The sequence below is a fragment of the Nipponia nippon genome, unplaced genomic scaffold (genome assembly GCF_047370975.1).
Source record: "Nipponia nippon isolate SJK-2023a ecotype South Korea unplaced genomic scaffold, ASM4737097v1 scaffold_2, whole genome shotgun sequence".
NCBI lineage: Eukaryota > Metazoa > Chordata > Aves > Pelecaniformes > Threskiornithidae > Nipponia > Nipponia nippon.
Genome location: NW_028262336.1, coordinates 107,428,526 through 107,453,703, shown reverse-complemented (window position 1 = coordinate 107,453,703; position 25,178 = coordinate 107,428,526). Strand labels below are relative to the sequence as shown.

Genomic DNA, 25,178 nt, shown 5'->3' with positions numbered 1-25,178 from the left:
CCCTGCTCCAAGTACCCAAAAATAAGCTTCTTCAATCGACTAGAGATTTACTTCAGAGAAATTCATAATTTTTAAAACCTTTACCAAGGTCTAACCAGAGCCACTTGCTCAGCAGAATGGGCTGAAATCTCACTTTACCATTTCAGTTTAGTCTGTAACAAAAGGCAGCAGAGCCTGGTCTAAGTATTCAATCACATTCTAACATCTTATTCTGAACTGCAGATTATCGTCTCTAAGCTATAAGGTTCTGTGTGTTACAAATTTTGTCCTATGTCTTAACATCTGTGAAGTGTCCAGGTTCTTTCAGGTGTGTACAACCCTTGGGACAAAGAAGAGGCAAAACTCGTTAAGCAGCTGAGTTACTTTCAACTCATTGCACAACTGTTCTGTGCTAAGTGTGAGAGTTTTAAGCCTTGTTATGACTCTTGTGCACAGGAACACAAAGCAATGGCCTGTCACAAACTGTGACAAGAGCAACACTACACCAGAAGTACTGAAAACAGCTAAACCCAACAAGCCAGGAGATAACAGTAAAATGAACTTTATTTTAAAGCTCATTAAAAAGCTTCACAATAACACTAACAGAATTAGCATTTCCTTCATTTTATGTACCCCACATGAAAAATGTATTGTTTAGCAAGAGATGAAACGTAAGCGTTTCTGCATGCTACTAACACATTTCACCATCTTATTATCTGGTAAGTGCTTTGGACTGCGATCATCAAAAACCTTAGAACAGACGGATTTCTCCTGGAAAGTCCTTATGAACGGGACAGACACTGGCTTTTTATTGACATACCCAATTAGATGTCCAGACGAAAGAAAAACTACCTTGGCATCTACAAATGCCTACAAAGGTTTCGATTACAACCTTTTGAAGGAGCAGTATATCTCAGAGCAAGGGCTTCTTTTCATCTTTAGTGATGCAAATGGTATAATACTGCACAGAAGCTTAGTATGAACTCACAATTCCACAGGAATCTGAAAGTTACCAAGGCAATTTTCCTTTTAGGATAGTCACGACCAACACTATTACTATTCTTCCTCCCGTAACATGACATATCCCAGACAAGTCTTAAGAAAAAAATATAAATAGTTCCCAAAACAATGCATTCCCCACCCCCTCATCACATACAACAGCAAAAATATCTTCTGTCATGGGATGAAATAACTTGCTGCAAGTGCAGTGGTTTAGTCCAAGTCCATGCTAATGGTGTTTTGATCACTCGGATGACATTCACCATTTTGTTGAGGCATTTCAGAATTTTTGTCATCTTCTCCCATGTCTTCCGTTTTATAATCACTCTGTTCATTTAATGGGTGTTCTTCCTTAGGAGAGTCAACTTTTGGTTTTGGTTGTGTCACAACAGGCTCACAGACATTGTTTAACTCCTAAAAGAAAGGGAAAAGATGTGGTCGAAATATATATATTGAAGACCCACCAGCTTCACTAGTGTGAAGAGTCCTGTGCCCAAAAGACTATTTGAAACTTGCTTCTGTATTTGTTTCCTGAGTCCAAACTGACAAATATTTATTGTACCATGAAATAAATTAACTGGTTTACTTTCTGAAGTTCCGTGGGCAAAGTTCTTCAACTTTATATTTTGGATTTCACATGGGATTTTTTCAAGACTATTTTGTGCCTACCAGTAACACTGAAAAACAACCTGAGTTTAAGATGACTGAAAGACAAAATGTCAGTAAGCTCCACAGAATTGTATACAGTATAGTACAGCTCCTCTGCTTTCTACTGAATCTCTTTCTGTCCATACTTTCTAACTACACTTTAAGAACATTGGAGCAGTAAGATGACATTGGGGAAGAGGGAGGGGGACATATGAGTCTAATCTTTAGCACCAGCCTCTAAAATTAGTTTCTTATGGTACTTACCTGTAGCTTTGCCTTAATTTCACTTGAATGCACAGCCGGATCCTGATCTAAGCTCTTCTTAGCCTGTGCGCTCACAGCATTATTCATCCACTCTACCACTTCACTAACACACTTCTCTACTTTCATCATTTCCATTTCATCAATATGGATGTATTTCTCATCCTGCCCAAATACAAATGTTTTGTATTAGTTAATAGTGTCAAGTTTGCTGTCATCAAGTTATGCCAACAAGACCACCCCAATTATTTACCATTTATCATCTTTACTGATTTTCAAAATAAACAGAAGTTGACAACAAGCCAGATCTGTTACAGCAAGAGACAACAAGAAATACAGATGTCAAAATAAAGCTTCCTTTGCCCAATAATCAAACAAGAAACCTAGTTCACAAGGGGAATACAGGCTTCACAAACAGGTCACACAAAATATAACATTCTTAACAGGGCTGATAAAAAACTATCTCCTCCCTTCTGAAGAATCTTACATGGGCCCAAGGTTGTTTAGACAGTGCGATTCTGCTGTACACAGAAAGGGAAAGGATCAGTTGTTCAACTTCACAAGCATTCCCTACAATGCCATAGTTACAAAATCAACTGGTATCAGGAGGAGGACCTACCCAGCAACACAACCTAGGATTTTAGTTAAGAATTCTAAATATGGATCCAAGTCTTAAATGTACTATTTTCAATGATGCTAATTATTTCAAGACTGTGTAATACTACTGAAGGACTTCACTATAGCTGTGAGGACATAATTGTTTCTGATGCTGATGCAAGTCTCAAATCGAATTAGCTTGAGTGTTGTGAGCTGCCCTATTAAAATACATGAAGTTGAAACCCAAGGAGTACATTTTCAAAAGGCAGGAATGCTTATCTTCAAATACCGATGGCAAAAAAAACCGCCAAAAACCCAAACGCCCATATATAATAAAAAGCCCTACGTGTTTCAGTTTATCCTGAGTAGCTTTCACGCTAATGCTTCTCACCATGGCACAACTCTTGTTCCCAAAAGAACTGGAAGAATAGCACACTTCTAAATGTCAGATTAGCTTTTAAAAGGTCCAAGAATCAGACCACAGTCTAAATCTCACTCTTTCTAAGAATGTCCATTTTGGCCTGAAAACATCCGGAAGTATCAAGCAACTGAAGATATGATACACTACACGAGATATTTTTTTTCTTTTGAGTACTGGGAGACATTTGCGGTGTCAAATTTGTGACATATATAACAGTAGATTGCAGCTCATCTGAATGTGAATTTGAAGCCTCTGCCAGCTGGTGAGCCTTAGTGAAACACTATGTGGTAAAAGAAAGGTACTTTGAGGCCACTTACTTTATTCCTGAATTCCCCAGCTATTGTAGCATAATACTGGAGCCTGTGTCCCAGTTCTTCTAACAGCTTTGGTCGTTCTTCTGCTTCTTGATAGCGCATTTCAATTGGAGTACCTAATTTCTAGAAAAAGCAATTCCTATGCGTTATGTGATTCCTTAACATTGATTTGTGTGATATTTTGGAAATTTTGCAATTTGGGCATACTAACAGACCTACCTTTAAATTCTCCAATTTGTCTACATAGACCTGCTTAGCTTCATCCTCACCCTCTTCATACAGCCAGCCTTCTGTCTCTGTCAGGAGTGCAGAGAATCCCTGCAGATCCTATTGTCAAACATCAAAATATGCACCAATTGACTGTCTCACAGTAACAGGATACTGGTAAATACAAATGTTAATTCTTGGCCTCCTACATAAAAATTACATTTCTACTGCAGCTTTTGCCTAGTTAAGTCAATTAAACCACACCAGCTTCTGAACTGGGAAACCCACATGTCTACAACATAGGTAGCATTTATAGCCTTTTGTCCTTGATTAGGCCAATGCTTGGGGTGCAGCTTGAATTCATGTTTTTGGTTATAGATACAGCAACACAGCTTCCCCTTTTAGTCACCATCTTTATTTGGAAACAAAATTTTATTCCATTTGTTACAAAATTCATTTTCAGGGATATGTACCATTTGCTAAGACTGAACCTAATTCTGGATCAGTCCCAGCCATCATTCAAATGAGTTAGTTTCCAGCTATTTCCAGGATGGCTATAAGAAAGCTTGACCAAGGAACACAAAATAGATATTTGGTATGGGTATTTTCAGAGAAGCTCCTGAAACCATAACCTACCTTTTCACAAACAAACTTTTCATATGGTCCAGACAACTTGTCCCTGAACTCATACACATATTCCTCCACTGCATTCTTTGCATCATTTCTTTCTTTTTCCAGTTTGTCTTGCATAATCATCTTACCCTGTATAATCAGAAAAATATTTTAATTAAAAAGTACCCATGTTCAAATAGCATTCTACAAAGCACAACTCCTGTAAAACACAGTAATCTCCAAGAGGCCTTAGCTCACATAACTGCTTGAATTCTCATTGCTACACAGTGGACTCGCCTGAAGAAATAGGATGCACTTCTCTAGATTACAACAGCTTGAACCAATCTGTGATGTCATTCCATGGATCAGTGCTCTGATACTATCGCTATAAACAACGCTTCTATCTTTCTGATTTATATTTGTCAGTTATGTGTTAGACTGTATATTGGCTCACTGCAAATTATTTGAGTCCACACTCCAGGGTTACAGCAAAAGATCAGAGATTGCCTTAAAAAGGGGATGAATGGTTAATAACTGCAATCAAGAAAGCAGTCTAAATCACACTCTAACTCACCTCTGTTTCAATATACATATTGAGGAGATCTTTTCCTAACTGCCAAACCAAGTTAGCTTCAATAGGTAGTTCCACATTTTTCACTTTTATCTTGGGTTTTTTAGCTTCCGGGGGCTGATCACCTTTCTTCTCATTTGTCTGAGTTGGAGAGAAGAAAAATAAGATAATTTTCCAGACTTCCTTCTGATGAAGTAGCACTATGATGAAAGAAACATTCACAGGAAGAACATGCAGAGACTTTGTGTCCTTTCAGAATCTTCAAAATATACTTGTGAGGCACTTTCCCTTCCAGGATTCCACCTCCTATCCTAGTCTGCTTGCAGTCTATTTCACAGACAGTAAGTACTAAGCTACAGGAAGGACATTTCTCAGATATACTGTGTATTTGCACGTTTTCCAGAAGTGCGCACCTGTAGCTTAGCACTTCACTGGTGATGCTGACAGTGGTAAGATTTTAACCCAAAACGTTTTTCATCTTATAGAGATGAAAGAGCAAACTACTAGCAATATCATGCAGGCATATGTTGTTCACATAGATTATTTCCTCTTAGGTTTACAAATTCCTGATCCCAACTTCTCTCAGCAGGCCTAATAACCTTGGCCTCTAACAGCTGTTAAACAAATTGAAACGTCTGCAACTCAAACAAATTAGCTGTACAACACTGCATAAACACAGGGAAACAGTAGAGAGAGACTTCTTGCAGGAATTCCTTTGCAAACTCTGTATGAAAATCATCACGATATATACATTATTTTCCACAATACAAAAGGTATAAAAACAAAGAAGGCTCCAAGCACCAAGTTCCTTACTTCTTACTGGAATATGTTACCATTTTAAAGTCCCCATTGTATAGCATAACATTTGCAACAGAGTTAAAGGGTCACTCACTTTGACATCTGGGATTTTGTTTTCTTCAGAGGGAGGTTCTGATGAAGGGGGAGACTGTGACGTTTGCTGACCATCAGTTTGTACCTGGGACTGTGTTCCAGCCTCACTGTTCTCTTGCTGGATATTTTTCTGAAATGAAAGCCCAGGCACAAAGGATGTAGAAGGCATGTGCACATATCTTTAATAAAAGTTATAGGGCACTTCACTTCTGACACACATACTGTACAAAGTGCCCTACAAAGCATTCTGTGCACACGCAGAAACACACACGCTTTAACTAATGGAGATACAGACTAGGTGCAGGTTCAGAAGGACTTAGTGAGAATACTACCAGTGCCAGGCTTGCAGCACAATACTTGTGTGCGTGTGTGTGCATGCTACCACCTTCTCTTACAAAAAGTGGCTTTTAATTTATTGAGTCATAGCTTTTAAGTTTTCCCCCCCTCAGAAAACCATTAAAACATCAAGTACACCATAATAATGTTGCATTATTCCCCAGTGTTCCCCTCCACTTCAATGCTGTAGAAAACAACCAAGATCTCCCTTCCACAAAAAGTTTTAAAACTTTACAATACGATTTATTACACACAAATCCTTTTAACACAGAGAGCCTGGATGACTAATAATCCAAACCAAGTTTTCCTATTTGGAACACAGATAACAATGGCAGCTGCAAGCAACCCCACCCTCAAGCAACCCACCTGCTGCTATTTGGCACTTTGCCCAATAATTGATTTTGAAGTCCACACACTTTCAAGATAGCACTAATTTTCTCCTGTTCTTATAAAGACATATTTCCTGACAGCTACACACGTCTCAACCTCATTTTGCTTCCTTAGAAGAAGGTATTTTTCTTCCAGAGCATGTAACAGCAGAACAGACTTTCATCAGTAAGGGCATTCACACACAAAAAAGGTCAACTTACATCACTTGAGTTTTCAATAGGCCTCTGGTCCTGAGATTCTACTTCAGTCTCAACACCCACATCTTCACTGTCTTCACTTTTAACTGGTTCTACCATGGATGCAGTGGATACACTGAAAATGCCGTGAGTATTGACACGGACTTTCACTTTGACTTTAGACTTCTCTCCATCTTTCTGGGCTGCCACATTCTGGATAACATACCTACCTAAAAACAAAAGAATCAATACTCACACAGTGGAATTAAATAGGTAATATTACAGAGCCAGGAAAACTCCTCCCTCTTTCACTGAGGACACGTTTTCTAAATATTTGATGAATCCTCTGTGCTAATGTCATGGTCCCCAAAATGAAAAGAATACTACAAAACCCCAAAAGCATACTGCTTTTCAGCCAACTTTACCTTCAAATCAAAAGGAAGTACGTTTATTTTCATCATCTAGGGTAGGTTCTCCTGCCACTTGTAATATAGAGTAAATATAAAACGCTCACTCCCCCTTACTTGTGCTATCTGTGATGCTATAGTGGGATGAAAGAAAACTACACAAAGATTTAGTCTAATGCCAGTGTTAAGCAGTATGTCTTTTTAATACAAGTTACTGCCCAACATACAAACAGTATTTCTAGAAGTGTTCTTTTCAGCTTCTAACATCCATGTAGGTCTGCTGTTACCTTTTATTGTAGGGCAAAACGTAATTGTTTTGTAACTTCTGTAATACTTGAAACAAGCATTGTGAAACGAAGAAACAGACAGACAACTAGTTTAACAGTATAGGAAGAATCAGATCTCCTTGCCATTAAGAGCAGACATTTTTCTGCCTACTATATGGTTATATGTGTATTACCAAAACAGTGACCTGGAGATTACAATACTTGTCTAGCTGCAAAGCACAAGTTCACTCATTTCATCACAGGCTGGATACACACGTGCTTGCACACACTGTTCCTTCATCAATAGATCTAAACCACATGCATACAAGCTTTTACCTGCTTACTTCACAGGCTAAAGGATGTAATCCCCCGTCTCTTGTAAATCCTATAACACGAGTTGTGACCTGTCCTCCCTTTTGGTAGTCTCATCAGAACTACTGACTCACCCGTTAGGACTCCTAACAATTCTGTTCTGAGCAAAGAGTTAATCAGCAAGTGAGCTGAAATCAGTCTGATTTTCAGTTCTGTTCTCACCCGTTTGCAGAACAGCAGTTAAATTATCTTCTTGTTTGTTAAATCCATATGAATTGAACGCTCACAAATCCCACTATCAGTCTTTATGGTAAGAGTTAACATGAAAGGAAGTTTGCTGTTTCTGTAGCCACAAAATATTGTGCTGGTTTCTAAGACATACGATATTTGAACTTTGTGACTCTCAGTGAAACAACCACATAATTTGCTTTGAAGTAGAGAAAATAACTGATGCTTTCTGTTAGGATAATAGCTTTTGGTAACTTTGTAATGCATTAGGTATTAGCCGAAATATTGGTAAATCAGATGGAGATGTTTTTGCCCTATATATTCTCCCACTCATTTTAAAGAATATTTATAAAGCTTGTCTTTAACACCACAGTTTTGGTGATACAGTATTTTAAGTGCACTGTTAACCAACAGGACAGCTGTATTGTCAAATACTTAACCAAGATTTGTCATTTTTTCCACCACTCTAAAAAACAAAACTTTGAGCTTTCTAACTGTTGAGCTTTTACGTGGCAACTAGTAATAGATTTAACTTAATTTTACATGCAAACGTGCAACATTTAATTGCATGCTTAGAACTCAAGAGCAATTATTTAATTGGCCTGTCTTTACTATCACAATCTTTTTCTCACTAACCGCACCGTGAACTCTTTGTAAGTGTCACACCATCGATGTGGTAATTTGTCAAAGGGAATGAAAAAGCTGCTTACAAATGTTACCTAGACAACTCAAATCTGTACTATAGTCTTGTAGCTGCCACTATTTCAGGCTGTCTTGATTAAAACTTATTCAGCATTACATCAAACCCAGAAAGTATAGGAAAAAAACAACGAGTTACTCAAGATGTGTTTTTTATATGCAGGAGATATTTTTTCAAGTATTCCTAGCTTGCTTTAGGTAAAAAGCAGAAAAGACGACTAAAAAAGTTCAGAAGTTATCTTTTGCAGTGATAGCCCCATTCTAGTCCTGGGCATTCAGCTATAATTTCCCCTTATTTCTTCATTAGACTGACGCAACTTTAGAAGCTAGAAAAATAAAAAAAATCCAAATTCAGTTACTCTATCCCAGCCAAAACGAGTACACTATGGAACAGGAAAATTGAAAATTGAGTCCTCCAGACAAAAAACTAAATATATGTCTCATAACCATACTGTAACACAACACAGTTACAGAACTAATTTAAGACCAAACAATGCGAGACAACACCATTTCCAGGACAACTACTTACCTATTTTTGACTCGGGATATGGGACTCCATTAGGATCAGAATAAAAAGCTTCTAACTCAAATGGACCTTTCCTATAGAATGTAAGAACCTTGGAGAAAGGTGCTGGATGATTTCTGCTGAACACCTCATGAACCCTATAATTAAGAGAAAAATATCACTTTTAGCAGAGTATTTGAACTGAAGGCTTTGATCTAGGGTCAGAACTCTTCAGAGAAACGTCACCATGTTTTGACACATTTACCCTTCTGAACAATTCCAAGAAAGATACTTCACTACTGTACTGTAAGGAAAAAGAACAAAACCACTGCTGTGTACTGTAATGGGAAATTGTCCTATTCCACTCATTTTGAGTCTCAGAAACAAGTAAGTTTAGATGTAGGTGGCAACTCAGTGACAGACTATCAGCAGACCTCCAAAATTTGTTTCCTGCAAAGACATTATTCTGAGCTTGGAATAGCATAATTTAAATCATAATTTGCACCCTTCCTCAGTTAGTCTCAAGAGGCTAATTATAGCCCTGTTAATTCCTTACCCATTTACTTTCTGCGGCTCAGTTGAGAACCCTGACACCAGATTATTATTCATTCCTTGATGTGACAGAAAGACAACCAGCTTTATTTTATGTTCTTCCTCTAGGGTCTGTCCGCTATTATGCCAGTCTGATTCTAATTTTCAAGTAGGCTTTGTCTCCTAACTATGGAAGGATCTCATCTAATAACCTAAATGTGAGAAAATAAGAGCTTCACCTAGAATGTGAACCCACAGTTTTGCTCTCAGAAGCATGTGACAGAACAATTAGGTCCTGCATCTCCACAGAAGACAGACAAAAAAGAAAAGGCTGAATTACAAAGAATATGAGAAAGATACGAACAGGTCCCTGTAAAACTCTAAACTTCCCCAAAGTTAAACTCAGACCACTTTACATCCTAGACAGCAACTGCATTTCCCACAGGCATGGCATAGTTAATAGCAGAGATGTCAGAGTCTTAAGACGCTGCAATTGCAAGAAATTTCTCTTACAAAACTCTAAGAGTTAAATCCTTGCTTCTGTTTTCAGCCAAACAGCATCCATGTAAGCTCACAATATTTACATAGTGCATAATGTTCCTATTAAAACAAGAATTCAGATAGATGTTAAGAACACCTTGAGTAAAAAAAAAAACAAAAAAAAAACAAACACCACACAACAAAAACAGAAGGGAAAGTGGGATCAGGATCCAGCAGTTGTTCTAGTTCATTTTGTATTCCAAAACCTGACAACCAGATAAGAGCAATGCAAGACAAGATATTGGTCGGTAGCTCATTCAATCACAATTTTTTTTAATCTTTATTTTTTAACATATGAGGAGTTATGGTTAAAATTTCAATGCATGCCTTTACACAATTTCCACTGTCAACCACCTCTGGTACACAGCCTACAGGTTTTCTGCATCAGAATGTCAAGATCCTAGTTTAAATGCAACCAAGAACATTATCCTTGAATTATAAAGGCCAAAAGCTTCACAGAACTGTAGTTTGAGTTACCTACCCTTCAGTGTCCTCTGCTTCTGTGTTCCACAGCAGAGATATTGGGAATGGTGTAGCATCTGTCACAGAGAATTCTCTCACTTTAAAAGCTGGAGAAAGAATTGCACACTAAACAAAAAAAAAAAAGAGATGTGCATTAAAGTCAGTTAACTGCTCTGCTCCACCTGCCCAAGACAGCTAAAGATCTTTAAACAAGAGAACTTTGTTGACTTTACTAAAACAGCACTAGGCAAATTGCTTGATTTCAATGGAGTATGGTAAGAAAACAGAGATCTCATACAGAAATGTTTTTACCCTTTGGGTTAGCAGGACTTTTGGCCTTATTCTTACCGTAGCTTGTGAAAAAATATAACAGTCTGAACGAATACCAGGATTGTAAAGAATGGAAGTGCGGCATTACTTAGTCCTAAAAGAAGTGATATTTCTTAGAGGTCCTGCTTCTTTCCCTGGAGACAACTGATTGCTAGTGATGGAAAGCAATTAGTGAGATGCAGTAAAGAAACAAGTCAAAGAAGAGAGGGTGAAATAAGAGAATAAGTAAAGGAGAAAAAGAAGATGGCAGAACAAGTGGTTTGCTTGTAAAATATAGTTCACTAGTTGGAAACTGTAAAAATGGGGGGGAGACAGAATAACAGTCTGTTTCACATTGATGGAAAGTTGGATACCAGAAAATGCAAACTTGCAGTGTTTTGGGCTCTCCATAGATACTTCTCATACACTTTGTTGATATATATCTCTTCCCTCAGCTTGACAGCTACTTAAATTCTTCTTATTAAAAATCCCTATATCCTGTTCTTTTGAAGAGTGGACGGCCTACAGAATACACAAGTCCTGGACCACAGAGGAGTACTCTGGACTTCTTAAACAGCACAGTCCCATCACAAGACCCAGTGAACATGTATGTTCCCTTGTGTGCTTTAAAATGGACCACTTCTGCTATTTCTCATAACTGCTTGGTTAATTCTTAAAAAAAGTGCTCTCAAGGAACATTATAAGTTTATCAAGTGTTGCCCGTACTATACCTGCAGAGCACAGCCCCTAGCTATGGCTTCATCTGCATTCAGTGTTGTACTGACATCTTTGCCAAAGAATTTAGCAATCCTCTCTTTGACAGCAGGAATGCGGGTTGCTCCTCCCACAATCTCTACAGAAGTTACATCTTCCACTTTCAGCTGTGTTTGTTCCATTAGTGAAAGCAGAGGCACCTCTATCCTTTGCAGCAAGTCAGCACACAATTCTTCAAATTGTGACCTAAGGAAACAAACAGAATTAACCAAAGAATGCCTGTCCCACCACTAAGATTTCCTGATATTCTTGTTTCCAAACTGATGCTGACCAGGTCTGTTAACGACACTGCAAAGAGACTTAAAGCTAAACCCCTGTGAGTAGGCTGAAGTGACAACCATAAACAAGGCAGTACATGAGCAGCTGCTTACAGATTTTCCTATGCTGCTATCAATGTAGTTAAATAAGATAAAGGTATTGTTTGGGCAGGTGCTATATATTTGCCTCTCAGCAGAGGCTATAGATAAGAATACAAAAAACACCAATACTTCCTTTACAATGAAAACCTGTTGCCTAAATACTGGAGGGAAGAAAAAAACCCCACCACTCTCTTGGCAGTAGTTACAGGACTAAAAGTGACTACAAATTAAATTGTGCCTGTGAGTGTGTGCAAGAGACAGACAGACAGACCTCATTTACACTCAGGCCATAATCAAGTCACCCCCTATAAGCACCGTTTTCTGTCCTCCATTTCTCTGCCAATATCCACAGTACAATAAGAACAGAAAAAAGGAACAAAGCTTCATTTGTTGCTATCTTAAGAGCAGTATGGGATTTAGGTTACCTAAAATATGCAGGAGGCCTAAATATGCAGCTAACCCTCCTGGGTCTGGTTTGCATGCATCAATCCATGGTTTTAAGAATGCGTCATTCTACAAAAAGAATCCAAGCTTCTTATGTATGCATTATTACACTGAAACAATGCTCAGGTAGCTGAACATTACATTTCACAGCCTTACTTATTCTAGCATTACAGAAATGCCACAGATATTCAGCACTTGCACTTAATTTTAGCACAGTAAGTTTCTCTCAAACATGGAAAGAAACACTTGTTTAAGAAATACGGCCACCAAAGCAACTGCCTGTCTTGTACAGAACTCACCTGTTCATTTTTCCAGATACATCAATATCATTCATGAAACACTCAATATTTAGGGGAATGTCTGTGCTATTTGAACTCATTAATTTCTTCAGCTTCTCACATTCCTGATACAGACGAAGAAGAGCTCGAACTTTTGCTTTTGGATCCAGTTTGTACTTTGCTTTTATTTCTGCACAAAAGTAATCTACTAGCTTTCCATCAAAGTTTCTTCCACCTAGGAAAGGGTCAAATGCTGTGCCAAGTACCTGGTTTGAAAGAACAGAATTATTTAGTCTTACACTCTGTAAAAATCAAATGGAATAGCAGTCTTCCAATAGGAGCAAGCCGTTGCTTCAAAAAGGTTGGGGACAAGTCAGCCTATCTTCCAATACACAGGCTTAAGTACTTCAATCAACCATATCAGCCAAAAATTACTCTTCACTTTTACAGTGGAAGTAAGACTAAGCAACTAGGTGACAATCCTAAGCATTCACAATTTTAATCCATACATATACCCGTTTAGATAAAACAAACTAAATGGTAGTAGTTGTACATCTTACATTGGTGTATTGCAAGGAATTTACAGCCTCTATTTGAAACCATCTTAATGAAATGAAGGACACTGATAAAAATCTTCACCTTTTGACTCGTTGCCACTTCCCATGCATTAAATTATTTCAGAATTTTAAAAACAAGGCAGGTTTCCAGGCTACTTGATTCTGAAGTCTCATAAACCCTTTTATTTAAATCTTATTACCTTTAGTTTACTCTTGTTGAATGCACAGGCTGATACTTGAAATGCAGAATGTCCCATATCAACAAACACAACTATCCGTGGCTTCTCTTCAGGAGCTGGAAGGTCTTGTTTATAAATTCCATAATTGAGAGCCACTGCAAAACAAGCGTCAGATATCAATGCAATTTCTAGTGAGTCTCTAATTGCATGCCATCACATCCCTGGGAGTATTAAGCTATAGGAACAAGAGCAGCAGGATAAATCCAGACATATACCTATGCAAGGTCTTACCTACGTGGAAGCTTTAGCCCATTAATATATGTTGTACGATCAGAGAAGGAAAACATCCTTCCTCAGTCATGTATATGCTCTCTAAGCGTTTCAGCATGAAAAACTAAGAAGCAACAACCCTGTTGGGGGGGTGGGGGTGGTGTCTACTTTGATCTGTTTATTAACAACTCATTTTTTTGCTTTGCATAGTAATCCATAGTAATTAAAAACACAGAGCATCTTTATAACGAAACCCAGATCCAGTTGTGTATTTACAAGGTGTATCTCCCAGGCATGAAGGTTTTGTCTGAGAACAGTATAAATGGTCAGCAGAGGCTGCAAAAGGGAAGAATCTCAGTCTATACAGAATATCAGGCAGGGACACTTTGTGGAGTGCATCAAAAGTGTAAAACAGAAGCCAGTGGGGCATGTAGACACAGGATAATGTAGTCAAAGGACAAAACACGGTTTTGCAGCCACATTCATTCTGGATGGATAGATAGCAGTGTCAAAGCTAGGCAGGAGGCTGATGCAGTAATTGAAGATAAATGAAACCCTAGAGTGTCTTGGCTACAGGGTTACGTAGGAAAGGCTGAGGTTTTGGCATGAGATAGAATGTGCAAGAACATACATTTGCATATGACAAAAAAAATCCCAAGATGAAGATAACTAAGCAGATTATCAGGCAAGAGAACGAGAGCATTAGAGAAGGTGGTAAGGCAGGCCAGGAACACATGCTCTGACAAGCAATGTTGTATAGTCACACTGACATCCTCTCACTTGAGGAGAAAGGGACGCCGACTCCCTCTCTCACATCAAAAGCAGTAGTTCCAGACCATCTGGAACAAGGGCAGCCAAGTTTCCCACCAGTCAGAGACTTGAGATTTATGGATTCTGGTGTCTAATAAAGTTCCCCTGCAGTTGGTGCACTCGTTCTCATCTGTGCAGATTCTTTGGGGTCTATAAAAACCTAATACCACCAGCACTCATTAATCCCCCCCACAAGCAGTCATTAAGAGGTGGTTAACTAAAAGCAGAAACTATTTCACAAAATGTATTTGTTATATCCTTGAGATCTAGATTTGATTGAAATTGTGTATTGGTCTCTTCATTCACATAACATTTGTATTTCTGAGCAGACTGAACACACTGCCCTTGTTTCCAAGCTAAAAATAAATTTATGAACAAAACTTGATAAATCACAGCAGAGTTTGCCTTTCGTTAAAAATTTTTTTTTTCTTTTCTGCCCTACTAAACCTCAGGACCCCTTCCCCAAAGATATAATCGAAGATTCTTACATTTAAAACATTAGGGAAAACTTGGATAGCACTCATTAGCCTTGCAAGGTAAAGAAAAGAAATTTAGAAATGCTATGTGCTACACAGTAAAGGCGGCTGCTGGTGCTGCTAAGGGGATGAAAGAACTAACTGCTTTTCTGAAGACTACTCATTCCAATGGCAAAGCTTCTGAACATCCTTGCTAAAAAGTCCTGAAAAGCTCTCAAGGTTCTTGCATGGCCAAAGGCTGGGCTGATGTGTTCTGCCAAACAAAAAGGAAGCAACAATGCCTTTTTTGGCAAGGCCTGTAGTTGGCTTTTAACACCCCATCATGAGAAGTCATCTCTGAATCAGGGGTGAAGGATTACTTCTGCTTCAATACAGAAAGGGGTTGGAAAGGTACTCTTTTTTTGACTGCTAAATGGAATTTGCAGGTTAAAAACAGAGGGCTGGATATTCATCCTTCCTCCTCCTCTCTCCACAGTCACCCTAGAGATGTACAAGCCCTGTAACTCAGAAGAATCCAGGCATGCGGGACAAAGTGTACTTACTGTGGGGTCCACACTTACCCACCTCAAGAATTCATACTACCACATGTTCTCTGTAGCACTCTTTGCTATATAAACAAAGAATTAAGCTAAAGCTGGATGACAGAAACATGCACCTATGGCTTTTGCAATAATATGGTCAGATTTGCTCTTCATTAGGTGCAAATACATAGCATTCAATGTAAAGACCATAATACTGATGAAACAACTACATTTACAAGGAGTCACATGGTAAGGACAAGGGGTAACAGGTACAAGTTACTCCCAGGGATATTCTGATTGGACACGAGGTAAATTTTTCACAATGAGAACAGTCAATTACTGGAATAATCTCCCCAGAGAAATAGTTGACTCTGCTGTGCTGAACACGTTTGAGACTCAGCTGGACGTGGTGCTGGGGCATCTCATCTAGATTATGCTAGAAAGGTTGGACCAGATGATCCTTGAGGTCCCTTCCAACCTGGTATTCTACAATTCTATGATTTACTAGAAATCTTATACATTACCATGTAGATACTCATCTAAAACTGATTCTGGAAAAACATTTTAAGATACCATTCCAGCAATGCATATTTAAGATTCCTTTACTCCTTAAAAACAAAATAAAATATACAATTCAAAAGTATGAATCTAGCTGGTACGCACCAAGAAATGCTCACATGGAACATTCTCCCAAAGTAAACCCTTCCCTACTCACCTAATGAACATGGGCAGTGGGGGCAGGAAAGTAATTGTCTTCTGGTACAGACCTTTACTTAACCAACCCTTCCCCCAGGAAACAAGTGCTAGTTATTATGCCATTTGGAAACACAGAACAAATGCTCTCTCACCAAATGCAAACAGAAAAATGCAGGAAGACAAGGTAAGAATGCTTGTTTCAAGAAAGACCAAATAAACTCTTGGTTCTGCTGATGTGTTTTTAGAGTTGCAAACAGATTAGCAAAGGAGATTGATTACCTTTTTTGTGTGCGTGTGTTTTAAAACCACAATTATACTGACAAAAATCTTGGAAATGACCAAGCGCTGATGCTTGATCAATGAACTTCCTTTAAGAGTGCCTAAATCCTGCAACTGTGCATCATAAGGTTTCTTCCATGAAATCTGGAGAGTAAACTAAGCGGACAAGTAGTCCAGGCACATGTGGTGACTCCTAAATAAGTATGCAGGGAGATAACTATCACTAAAGCTTCATCTCTTCTACCCCTTCACACAGAAGAGATTAAAATGAAAGACTAAATCAAGAGAAGAGCACCAAGTTTTTAGAACGTTTATGTCTCATGTCTGATTTTTCAAGTCAGCCCTGTTTCTTAGAGTAACTAAATGCACCTACTATCACACCTTTCCTTTGCGGAAACTGCTATTTTACCCTACTTACCTGCTGTCATGTCATTCATTAATCTAAGACAATTTAATCCAACAATCTGCGCTGCATCCAGAAGGGACCTCCTTTCAGCATCTGTGAAAAATGATGGAACCTGAAGAAAGCAGGCGAGAATGGGAAGTTATTTCCAGAAAATGATACATCACACTGTTTATCTGAAAGTACTTATCTAAGAATTGTATCTATTCCTCCTCTTTGAGGAATACACTTGCTCACTGCAGGTCTTTTAACATGCAACTACTGTACTGAATAGAGACTTCAAATATTCCATTCAATCAAGCTGAGATGGAATTAAATGAGCATCAGCTAGTTTACATGAGCACGCACTAGCAAGAAACAAATGAGTTATTTATATACAAATGCTAGGAACCTTAATTACTGGTGCAAAATATGAAACTGGGTATTATGGAGACAGAGACATGGAATAACCTTAATCAGAATTAGGAAATGTATTCCTGTCCAAGAAAGTAAAGGTGGGGGGGAAGTACAGCAATATTACAGATGTGAGAGACAAAGAAATAAGGGATAACAAATAAAGAGAATCTGTTTTGGCCAAAATTACTTTGGGCAAGAAGTGGCAAGAGATTCTGAAGAAATATGTTGTTGAAAATTTGCTACATATCTTAGTATTAGTGTTGGACAGTGACCTCTGATGTCCTCAGGGACAGAAACCGCATCATTAGAAGACAGTAACTTTCCAGGTATCAACCTGAGAACAAAACCTCTTCTAATAATAACAGAACTAAATATTCCTAGATGCAACATGAGACAGACTTGTTCCAAGAGTCATTGAGAACAGAGGTAGATGTTATTTTATACTCAGGCTTTGCAGTGGAATGACTGTTCTTTATCTGAGGTCATTTTCTGTATAGTCATAAATTGAAAAAAAATTAACTAACTGAGAGGATGAACATAAACAGGACAGAAACTAAAGGTTTTCAGCTGCCAGAGGGCAAACTTAGATAAACAAACATGTCTTTAATGAGTAATTAGCATGCTTAGTCATGGAAACAAGCTGCAGCAGAAGGATATATACCTGGATCCCAGAAATGTTCTGGGTCTGACAGTTCAGACATCTCCAAGAGAATGAGTTCATGAAGTGGGTCAGGGTCTGGAATATGGAAGTGGCCCTGGGATTTCTTTAAGTCAAAACCTCTAAAGCTAGTTAGGATTAAGCCCTTTGTAAGTGCTTATGCAGTGTTCTTTTCACTCTACACGAATAGAAACAAAATGCCCTCAATAGCTGAAGTTAAAAAGACACAATGTTCCTGTGCACTACAATTACTTACAGAAATAACACAGTCTGTTACTGGCTTTTTCAGGTTACTCTCTGCAGTCTCCTTTAATTTAGTCAATAACATGGCTGAAATCTGTTCAACGCTGAAGATATGCTCCTCATCCATGTACATGACCTGGATAGAAGAAATAGGTAAAATAATTCCATTATTTCAACTGAAGGAAAAATTACTTACATTTAATGGTTTTTGTTTTGTTTTGTTTTTTTTTTTTGCTACGCTGCTGACTAATAATCTATCAATCATGACGTGCTTAATTATTTCATGATAAAACTTCATTTCACAATTTAATTTCCCAGTTGAGTGTCTACAGAAGCAATAATTCCATTTTCACAGACTTAAAACATCAAGAACCATATCAACTACATAGATGAAGGAAATATCTAGGAAGTTATTTAAAAAAGTGACACAAGCCTAAAATGTGATTAAAGCTAGACGTGGTCACACAGCATTATGCCAAAAAAGTAAACTTTTCAAACTGCTGCCAACTGCAAAAAAAGTCCAGAATTACTTGCTGACTATTTTCCCCTGACATTTTTATGCTTCTGGTCAAATACATGAAGAGTCTCTGAAAGGAAGAACTGAGCAACTACAGTTCACCTATGCACATAAGACAACTAAAAGCTTAAGATGAAGCTCAGCAAAAAGTTTATTTGCTGCTCCCTTACCAAGAAATTGTTCTTGAATCACTATTTTTCTGTGTAATAGAATAAATGCCAATCATGAAGTGAAGGGACATGTTACAACTGATTCCTGAAAATAGCACTTGCCTTTTATCAGTCCAATTTAGGAAAAGTTAAGCATTTCAGTTTTAATAGAAAAATAGTTCTCTAAACAGCCCAGTCTCAAATGCACAGCCCTAAGATAGGGTCTTCATTAGTGAAGCAGCATCCATCATCTGTTATGCCAGCAAGGCTTCATTATCAATATTTTTATATATTTCTGTAAATGAATAAAATGTTATTAACTGCACCTGTTCTAGGAAAAGCTGACATTGTATCAGCAAACTCCTTGAAACTTAAGCAAGAGTCAAACCTGCAATGTGGTACAAACTGGTTTTGAGCATCTGTCGCAAGTAACTTAAACCAGGCAGTCCACTAAAGACAAACATGTCACTCATTTATAGCAACCATTCTAAAGCAGAGTTCCTACTTCTTTATAAGGAATTTGTAACCACATAATTAGACTGTTGCAATGCATTTCACACAAGAGTGACAGAAAGGTTAATACTTTGAAGTAAAACCATATGACCTCATAATTATCTTAGCAGTTTTTCTGCCAGGATGTTTGAGCTGGATTTGCAATTTGCCAACAGGGAAGCTCACATTTCACCAACTAATCTCAAACTAACCTTAATTTGATAGTTAACATCTACTATTTAAAGATGAAGCTGTCTATTCATACAAGAGCTCTTCTTTAAGAGAAATGTTAAAGAAAACATTTAGGGTAATTAAATGAAACCCGTATTTTCACAACTAGGCACTGAAATGTAAACTTTTAAATTTAGCTATAAAACCCAAAAAGATACACTGCAAATTTACCTTTACTCCAACTCCACCATTCTTCATAGGAACCAAATCATAGCTTAACCTTTCTTTTTCCTTCTGAACAAAAGGATCATTAAATGAACGGCCGTGGAATCTCTTGAAGTTAGATACTGTGTTGTGGGCATGAGTAATTTGCTGTAAAGAAGTACAGGATATTTAGAAATCCACAATTAATCAACCTGCAATGTTCAGTGCTGCTCTGTATGCCCCCAAGCATTAGTCAAGTTTTAAGACAACTGCTCACTCACTTGTCACATCTGTTGCTATAACACCTGTAATTACTATCTGGTACTTTATTTCAGCTCATTATTACAGAAGATTATATGAGTCAGAGACATAGATAGTTACAGACCGTTATATATTAAGTATTATAAGGATTATACAAGTATCTAAAATCTCAAAGCAATCAGGTGACCAATAACAGGATCTACAGTGCCTACTACTTCAGTCACTTAATTTAGACAGAATTCAAAGAATTAAAGATAGGAGCCAGCTTCACAAGTATGCAATGCCTATAGACTGGCACTCCAATCCCAGCCACCTCACCTCCAGCTGTTCACTTTAAACCCCATTACATTAAATGCAAACAAGTGTTTTCACAGTTACTAAGCTTCAAGCTGTAAGTCTCCCCATATATTTCAATACTCACTTTCTTCCCCCTGATCTACTTTTAAACCACATCATTTCCCTGTTCATACTCACCTAGCAGTCACTCAAATTCTTGCACCAGACCAAAGAAGGGTACAGTGCATAGACAACAGCAAGAAAGATGAGACTTTTTTGGTAACAATGTCAGTTTAAAGTATATGCTGAACTACAGTGCATGCTCCCCACAGAACCAACTGACCTAGAGAAGCATTCTTTATCAGGAATGCAATGCAGAACAGAAATTACACTAGACCCGCCTAATAGAGATACTGCAAGTATCTCAGAGTAGAAGGAATCCTATTCTATCAGAGAGAAACTATAGAAGCCTGTTCTCTCCAGAATAGGCTTAGGCAGGCACCAACAGATTGCATGATAATAACTCAAATGATGAGCATACCAAGGAAGATTTCTAGCATTCACTGCCCTCCAAGGAAAGCATCAGTTTCTTATTGGATGCAAAATTCTCCATCATGGAATTTAGGTTGGATATTAGGAAAAGGTTCTTCACCCAAAGGGTAGTGGGGCACTGGAACAAGCTCCCCGGGGAGGTGGTCACAGCGCCAAGCCTGACAAGATTCAAGAAGCATTTGGACAACGCTCTCAGACACATGGTGTGATTTTTGGGGTTGTCCTATGCAGGGACAGGAGTTGGACTCGATGATCCCTGTGGGTCCCTTCCAACTCAGGACATTCTATGATTCTATGAAGAATCTGAGCTGCATCTTGTATTAGAAAACTATACAACAGTTTTCCAACAGAAAAGCTCCCTGACAAAGAAGCAGGCCATACCCATACTATTAAACAGCAACTTTCAGAAAGCTGTGTGTGTGGACAGAAAGATATAAGACCCGAATTCTCCAGTGGGAATCATCCCTGGTTTATTCTAATCACCAAACAGTGCTCAGCAATTATTAGTAAGAGCACGAGTTAGTACAGGCCAAAAAACATGCCAGGAACTACTCCAGTGCTTTAATGCAATAGAGTATTTAGGTTCCTGTGTCCAAGATAATTTCCTGGCATGGTTTCATTTATTTGTATAGCCATAACTTCAGACTACTTGAATACTACATAATTGACAGCTGTATTGCTGAAGAACATAGAAGCAAAAATAATTACCATGCAGCGGGCAGAGAAGCACAGACATTCTGGTAGCTTTTATAGCCTAATTTAGAATTAAGCTCAGAGCCTTTTCTAAGAGAACAATCTTAAGATATTTTTAGAGTAATTGTATGCCATTAGGTCTGTAGCATGTTTTAATATCTTCCTGCTTAGTCACAATTAAGATGAGAATTATCGTCTGTTAACTAACATATTGCTCTCATCTCCAATGCTACCAGACTTACCTAAAGGAAACAGAAATTCTCTGAAAATTAGCTCCAACAGCTGCTCCTCAAGTGTTAAAGTAAGAGAGCACCTCTGAGTATTATGAGCTCTCTCACATATAATCACATTGTTGAAGTCACCAGTCAAAAACTGGTTCTTTTTTTTCTTTTGTTTTGTGGGGGCTTTTTTGTTGTTGTTGTTATTGTGGGTTTTTATTTTTTTAACCAAGAAACTCATTCAAATGAAAGGTATCATTTTACTCCTTGATTTAAGTAGCTACTACACCCTAGGACACTGAAAATATAACTGTTGTCCATGTCAAGAAACTTCTACATTTACAAAAGAAACATGATTTACGGTCAGCCAAACTGGACCGCTTACAGCAAGAGAAAGAAATGCTCCGAAATCTTTCATCATTTGAAGTATCACATCCTTTTCTTCTGGCAAAAATATTTAGTTTCAACTGCTAGGATAAGCAAGCATTAAAAGACTCAATATAGTAACATAAAGGTTAGTCTGAAGGCAACTGAAGTCACAGCTGTCACTGCACATACATGCTTTTAAATGCAATTTGAGAGAATCTCCTTCACTTTCAGCTTATTTCACATTTTCAACAGCATTTACTGGAATAATCTAACAATACTGAAACACACTCGAGAGTACATAGGATTCAGATCAGTTGCTTGTTTTGAGTAACAACTCATTTCTGCACACTGATGAATCATACCGGTTTCCGACTTGAAACAGTGGAAGCAGTCAAATAAACAAATGCAATGCTAAAATGAAATTTAAGGGAAAAACACAAAGATATGTATTTACTTATTACTCCAAATGTTAACCTGTAACTGAAAGCGTATGCGTGCTTGTGAATACGTAACCTATTCATATTTCCTTGGCTGTTCAAAATTAGGAGGGGAGCTATTACAGTGGGGGGGCGGGGGGGGGGAAGTCTCCTTTAGGGCTCTCTCCGTGGAAACCCACTGCAGTCCTTTTCCAACAGGAGGGACGGGCAGCGGCCAGGCCAGGGGAGGCTGCAGGCTGGCCCCACGCTGGGTCTCCGCGCACAGCGGTTACGTAACAACCTACGGCGCAATACCGGGGGCTTTATTCAACCGTTACGTTTAGTTATGCTAAGATTTGTCAGAATTAAGCTCTCCTTTTAATTTGAAAATACTACTTTAACGAAGAAGACATTCAATCTTTCAGAGCACTTCAATCAACACCTCCCCCCCCCCCCAAAAAAAAGACTAAGGACTTACACCTTCAAAAACACAGGCATTTCCTTTTCAGTGAAACCAAAGGTAGGAAGGTACCTAAAGAGCTTTAAGAATCTGAGCCAAGACACTGCCATTGCATCTAATTGTAAGAAACTATACACATCATTTAAAACGTTTCCTTTCAAGTGCAAGGAAAATCCTACATACAACCATTAGGAAGAGAAACCCGATGACCTTACGTTGTCAGAAAAGGAATGCGTTCAACTGGAAAATATTACTATTAATGAAAGAGAGAGCAGTAACATTCTAGCAAAACCATCCTGCATTTCTCTGAAGGAAGCATGGCAGCACGGTGCAGCATTTCTAAAATAAAAGGCTTGACAAGGAAAATGAAGTTGTTTGGTTTTAACAGCAAGCCAACTCTCTTTATACCCACTGGTACTTGAGCAGTTTGCACTGGCCCATTTACTGTGATGCACAAACGCCAGGAAAGGACCTACCTGGTTTTTAGCTGAGACACCAATAGCTCTATTTTTGGATCCAAAGGAAACCACCGATCTGAAAAGAACAACGGCTGATTAACTCCGTGCTGACTATAACCCAACTGAGGACCATCACGGATACGTTTTCTTCAATTGCAAATAAAGCACCAAAGTCTTTTTGTTGAAGTGCCATTCTTCTAACTTGTGGTAAAACACTACAATAAGCCTCTTACCCATCCTGAAGTCTTGGCTCGAATCCAGCACTTTTCACAAAGGTTTATCCGAACAGTTAAACACGGTGATCACGATTAAGAGCTCACATCCAGCCCAAATCCTGCCCGTCCGTGTCTGGCTGCTCACAACTTCACAACTAACTCCCGCCGTGAGCCCGGGGCTTTCTGTACCTCAGACTACAGGAGAACGGCGCCGGGGCGGCTGTAAGGGTCCTCCCGGCCGCACGGCGAGAGAGAGCCCGTGTGCCGTCCCCGGGCCCCACCTGAACCCGGCTGCCCCGGCGGGGAGCCCCCCGCCGGCCGCACCATCACCGGGAAGCCCCCCCGCCGCGGCTGCCCTCCCAGGCAGTGCCCGCTGCCCGCCGGACCCGCTCCGGCCCCGTCCCGGGAGGAGGCAGGGCAGCGCCGCCCCGCACCGCGCCTGCCGACCCCCGCGGCCTCTCGGGGGCCCGTGAGGAGGCGGCGAGCACCGGGGGCCGCGCCGGCCCCACACCGCGGACACCCACCACCACCACCCGGCTGGAAGCTTCCAGCGGCTTCCATTGACCGGCTCCTGCCTGCCCCCGGCCCGTGAGGGACCCGGCCGCGCCCCCCTCCCCCCCGCCGGCCCCCCTTCACTCACGGCGTGCACCGGTCGCTGAACTCGTTGGCGACGGTCTCGATGCCGCCGGCCCGCGCCACGGCGATGTAGCAGCTCTGGAAGCCCAGGTCAAAGCCCACCACGGCCATGGCCCCGCCGCCAGGGGGAGGCCCCCGCCCTGCCCCGCTGCTGCTGCGGCCGCCGGCCCCGGTACCGGCACCGCAAGCGCGGCGGCTCCGTGCGCAGGCGGGAGGGGAGGGAGGGAGCGGAGCCGGCACCGCCGCTTTAAATATGACAATGGGACGAAGTTTCCAGAAACTGCGGAAACCACTCACCGGCTCCACGTGCGGCTTCCGCTTCCGCCTTCGACGGCGTTCTCGAACAATTCCTGCCAATCGGCGGCGCCGGGGCCCGGTGACGCGGAGCGTTCCCATGGCGACCGCGGACGCCGCCGACTGCCGACCGGGGAGGAGGCGGGGCGGGGATGCGCCGGCCTCTGTCAGAGCCGGTGGGGCAGGGGCGGGGCCAGGCGGGAAGCAGGGAAGGCTGTGGGAGCGGGAAGCGCGCGCAAGCGGCGTCTCGCGCCCGCCTGGTGGCGGCCGTTGAACGGCTTCTCCGCGCGGCGGGCAGCGAGCCGCGCGGCCGCCTCATGGGCGCGCTCCCCTGGTCGCCGCGCCTCCCTTTCCCAGCCCTTGTGCTCGCAGCCTCCCCTTTGCTCCGCGGCTTGGCGCTCCTGAGGGGCGGCGGGGTGTTCTCCCGGGGCCGGGGCCGGGCGGTGCGGGCGGCCGGGGAGGGGGCCGTGCGGAGGGCTCTGCTCTTGCTGTCTGGCACAAAAAGTGTTGGGGGAGGGGATGACTCTGAGCGCTGAGGCCTCGTTGAAGCGCTGCAAATGGCGGTACGCGCCGGTGGCGTCTGCTTTGCCGGCGGCGGGGCGGAACGAGCGTGGGGGTGGCGGGGGGAAGGGCTTCAGCCATGGCGGCGGGGAGCCGTAGGGCCTGGCAACCACGGAGGGAGCACGGTGGCAGCACGGTGGCAGGGGCTGTGTGAGGAAACTGGTGGGGCACAGGTGAAGTGCAGCGGTGTGTTACTCAGCTCTACTGCTCAAGGAGCTTGTATTTTGCTGAG

At 40.6% G+C, this 25,178-nt stretch overlaps 1 protein-coding gene across 3 annotated transcripts; it reads right to left on the bottom strand.

Annotated features, from left to right (window-relative positions):
• Window positions 1-525: 525 nt before the first annotated feature.
• On the bottom strand, window positions 526-24,403 carry HSPH1 (heat shock protein family H (Hsp110) member 1). 3 transcript variants are annotated; one of them, XM_087758193.1, is made up of 18 exons: window positions 24,096-24,402; window positions 23,259-23,316; window positions 19,565-19,705; window positions 18,018-18,140; window positions 16,723-16,822; window positions 13,274-13,407; window positions 12,538-12,782; window positions 11,393-11,621; window positions 10,372-10,478; window positions 8,844-8,977; window positions 6,427-6,632; window positions 5,502-5,630; window positions 4,613-4,750; window positions 4,063-4,188; window positions 3,439-3,546; window positions 3,223-3,342; window positions 1,891-2,052; window positions 526-1,392 (listed from the first exon to the last, which is right to left on the bottom strand). In XM_087758193.1, the coding sequence occupies exons 1-18, from the start codon at window positions 24,200-24,202 to the stop codon at window positions 1,192-1,194; spliced, it is 2,568 nt and encodes an 855-aa protein (XP_087614319.1). In that variant the 5' UTR covers window positions 24,203-24,402; the 3' UTR covers window positions 526-1,191. The 3 variants fall into 3 exon arrangements, with proteins under 3 accessions (XP_087614319.1, XP_087614321.1, XP_087614320.1); XM_087758195.1 differs by lacking the exon at window positions 24,096-24,402 and adding an exon at window positions 23,474-23,816; XM_087758194.1 differs by lacking the exon at window positions 5,502-5,630 and having other exon boundaries at window positions 24,096-24,403.
• Window positions 24,404-25,178: the final 775 nt, after the last annotated feature.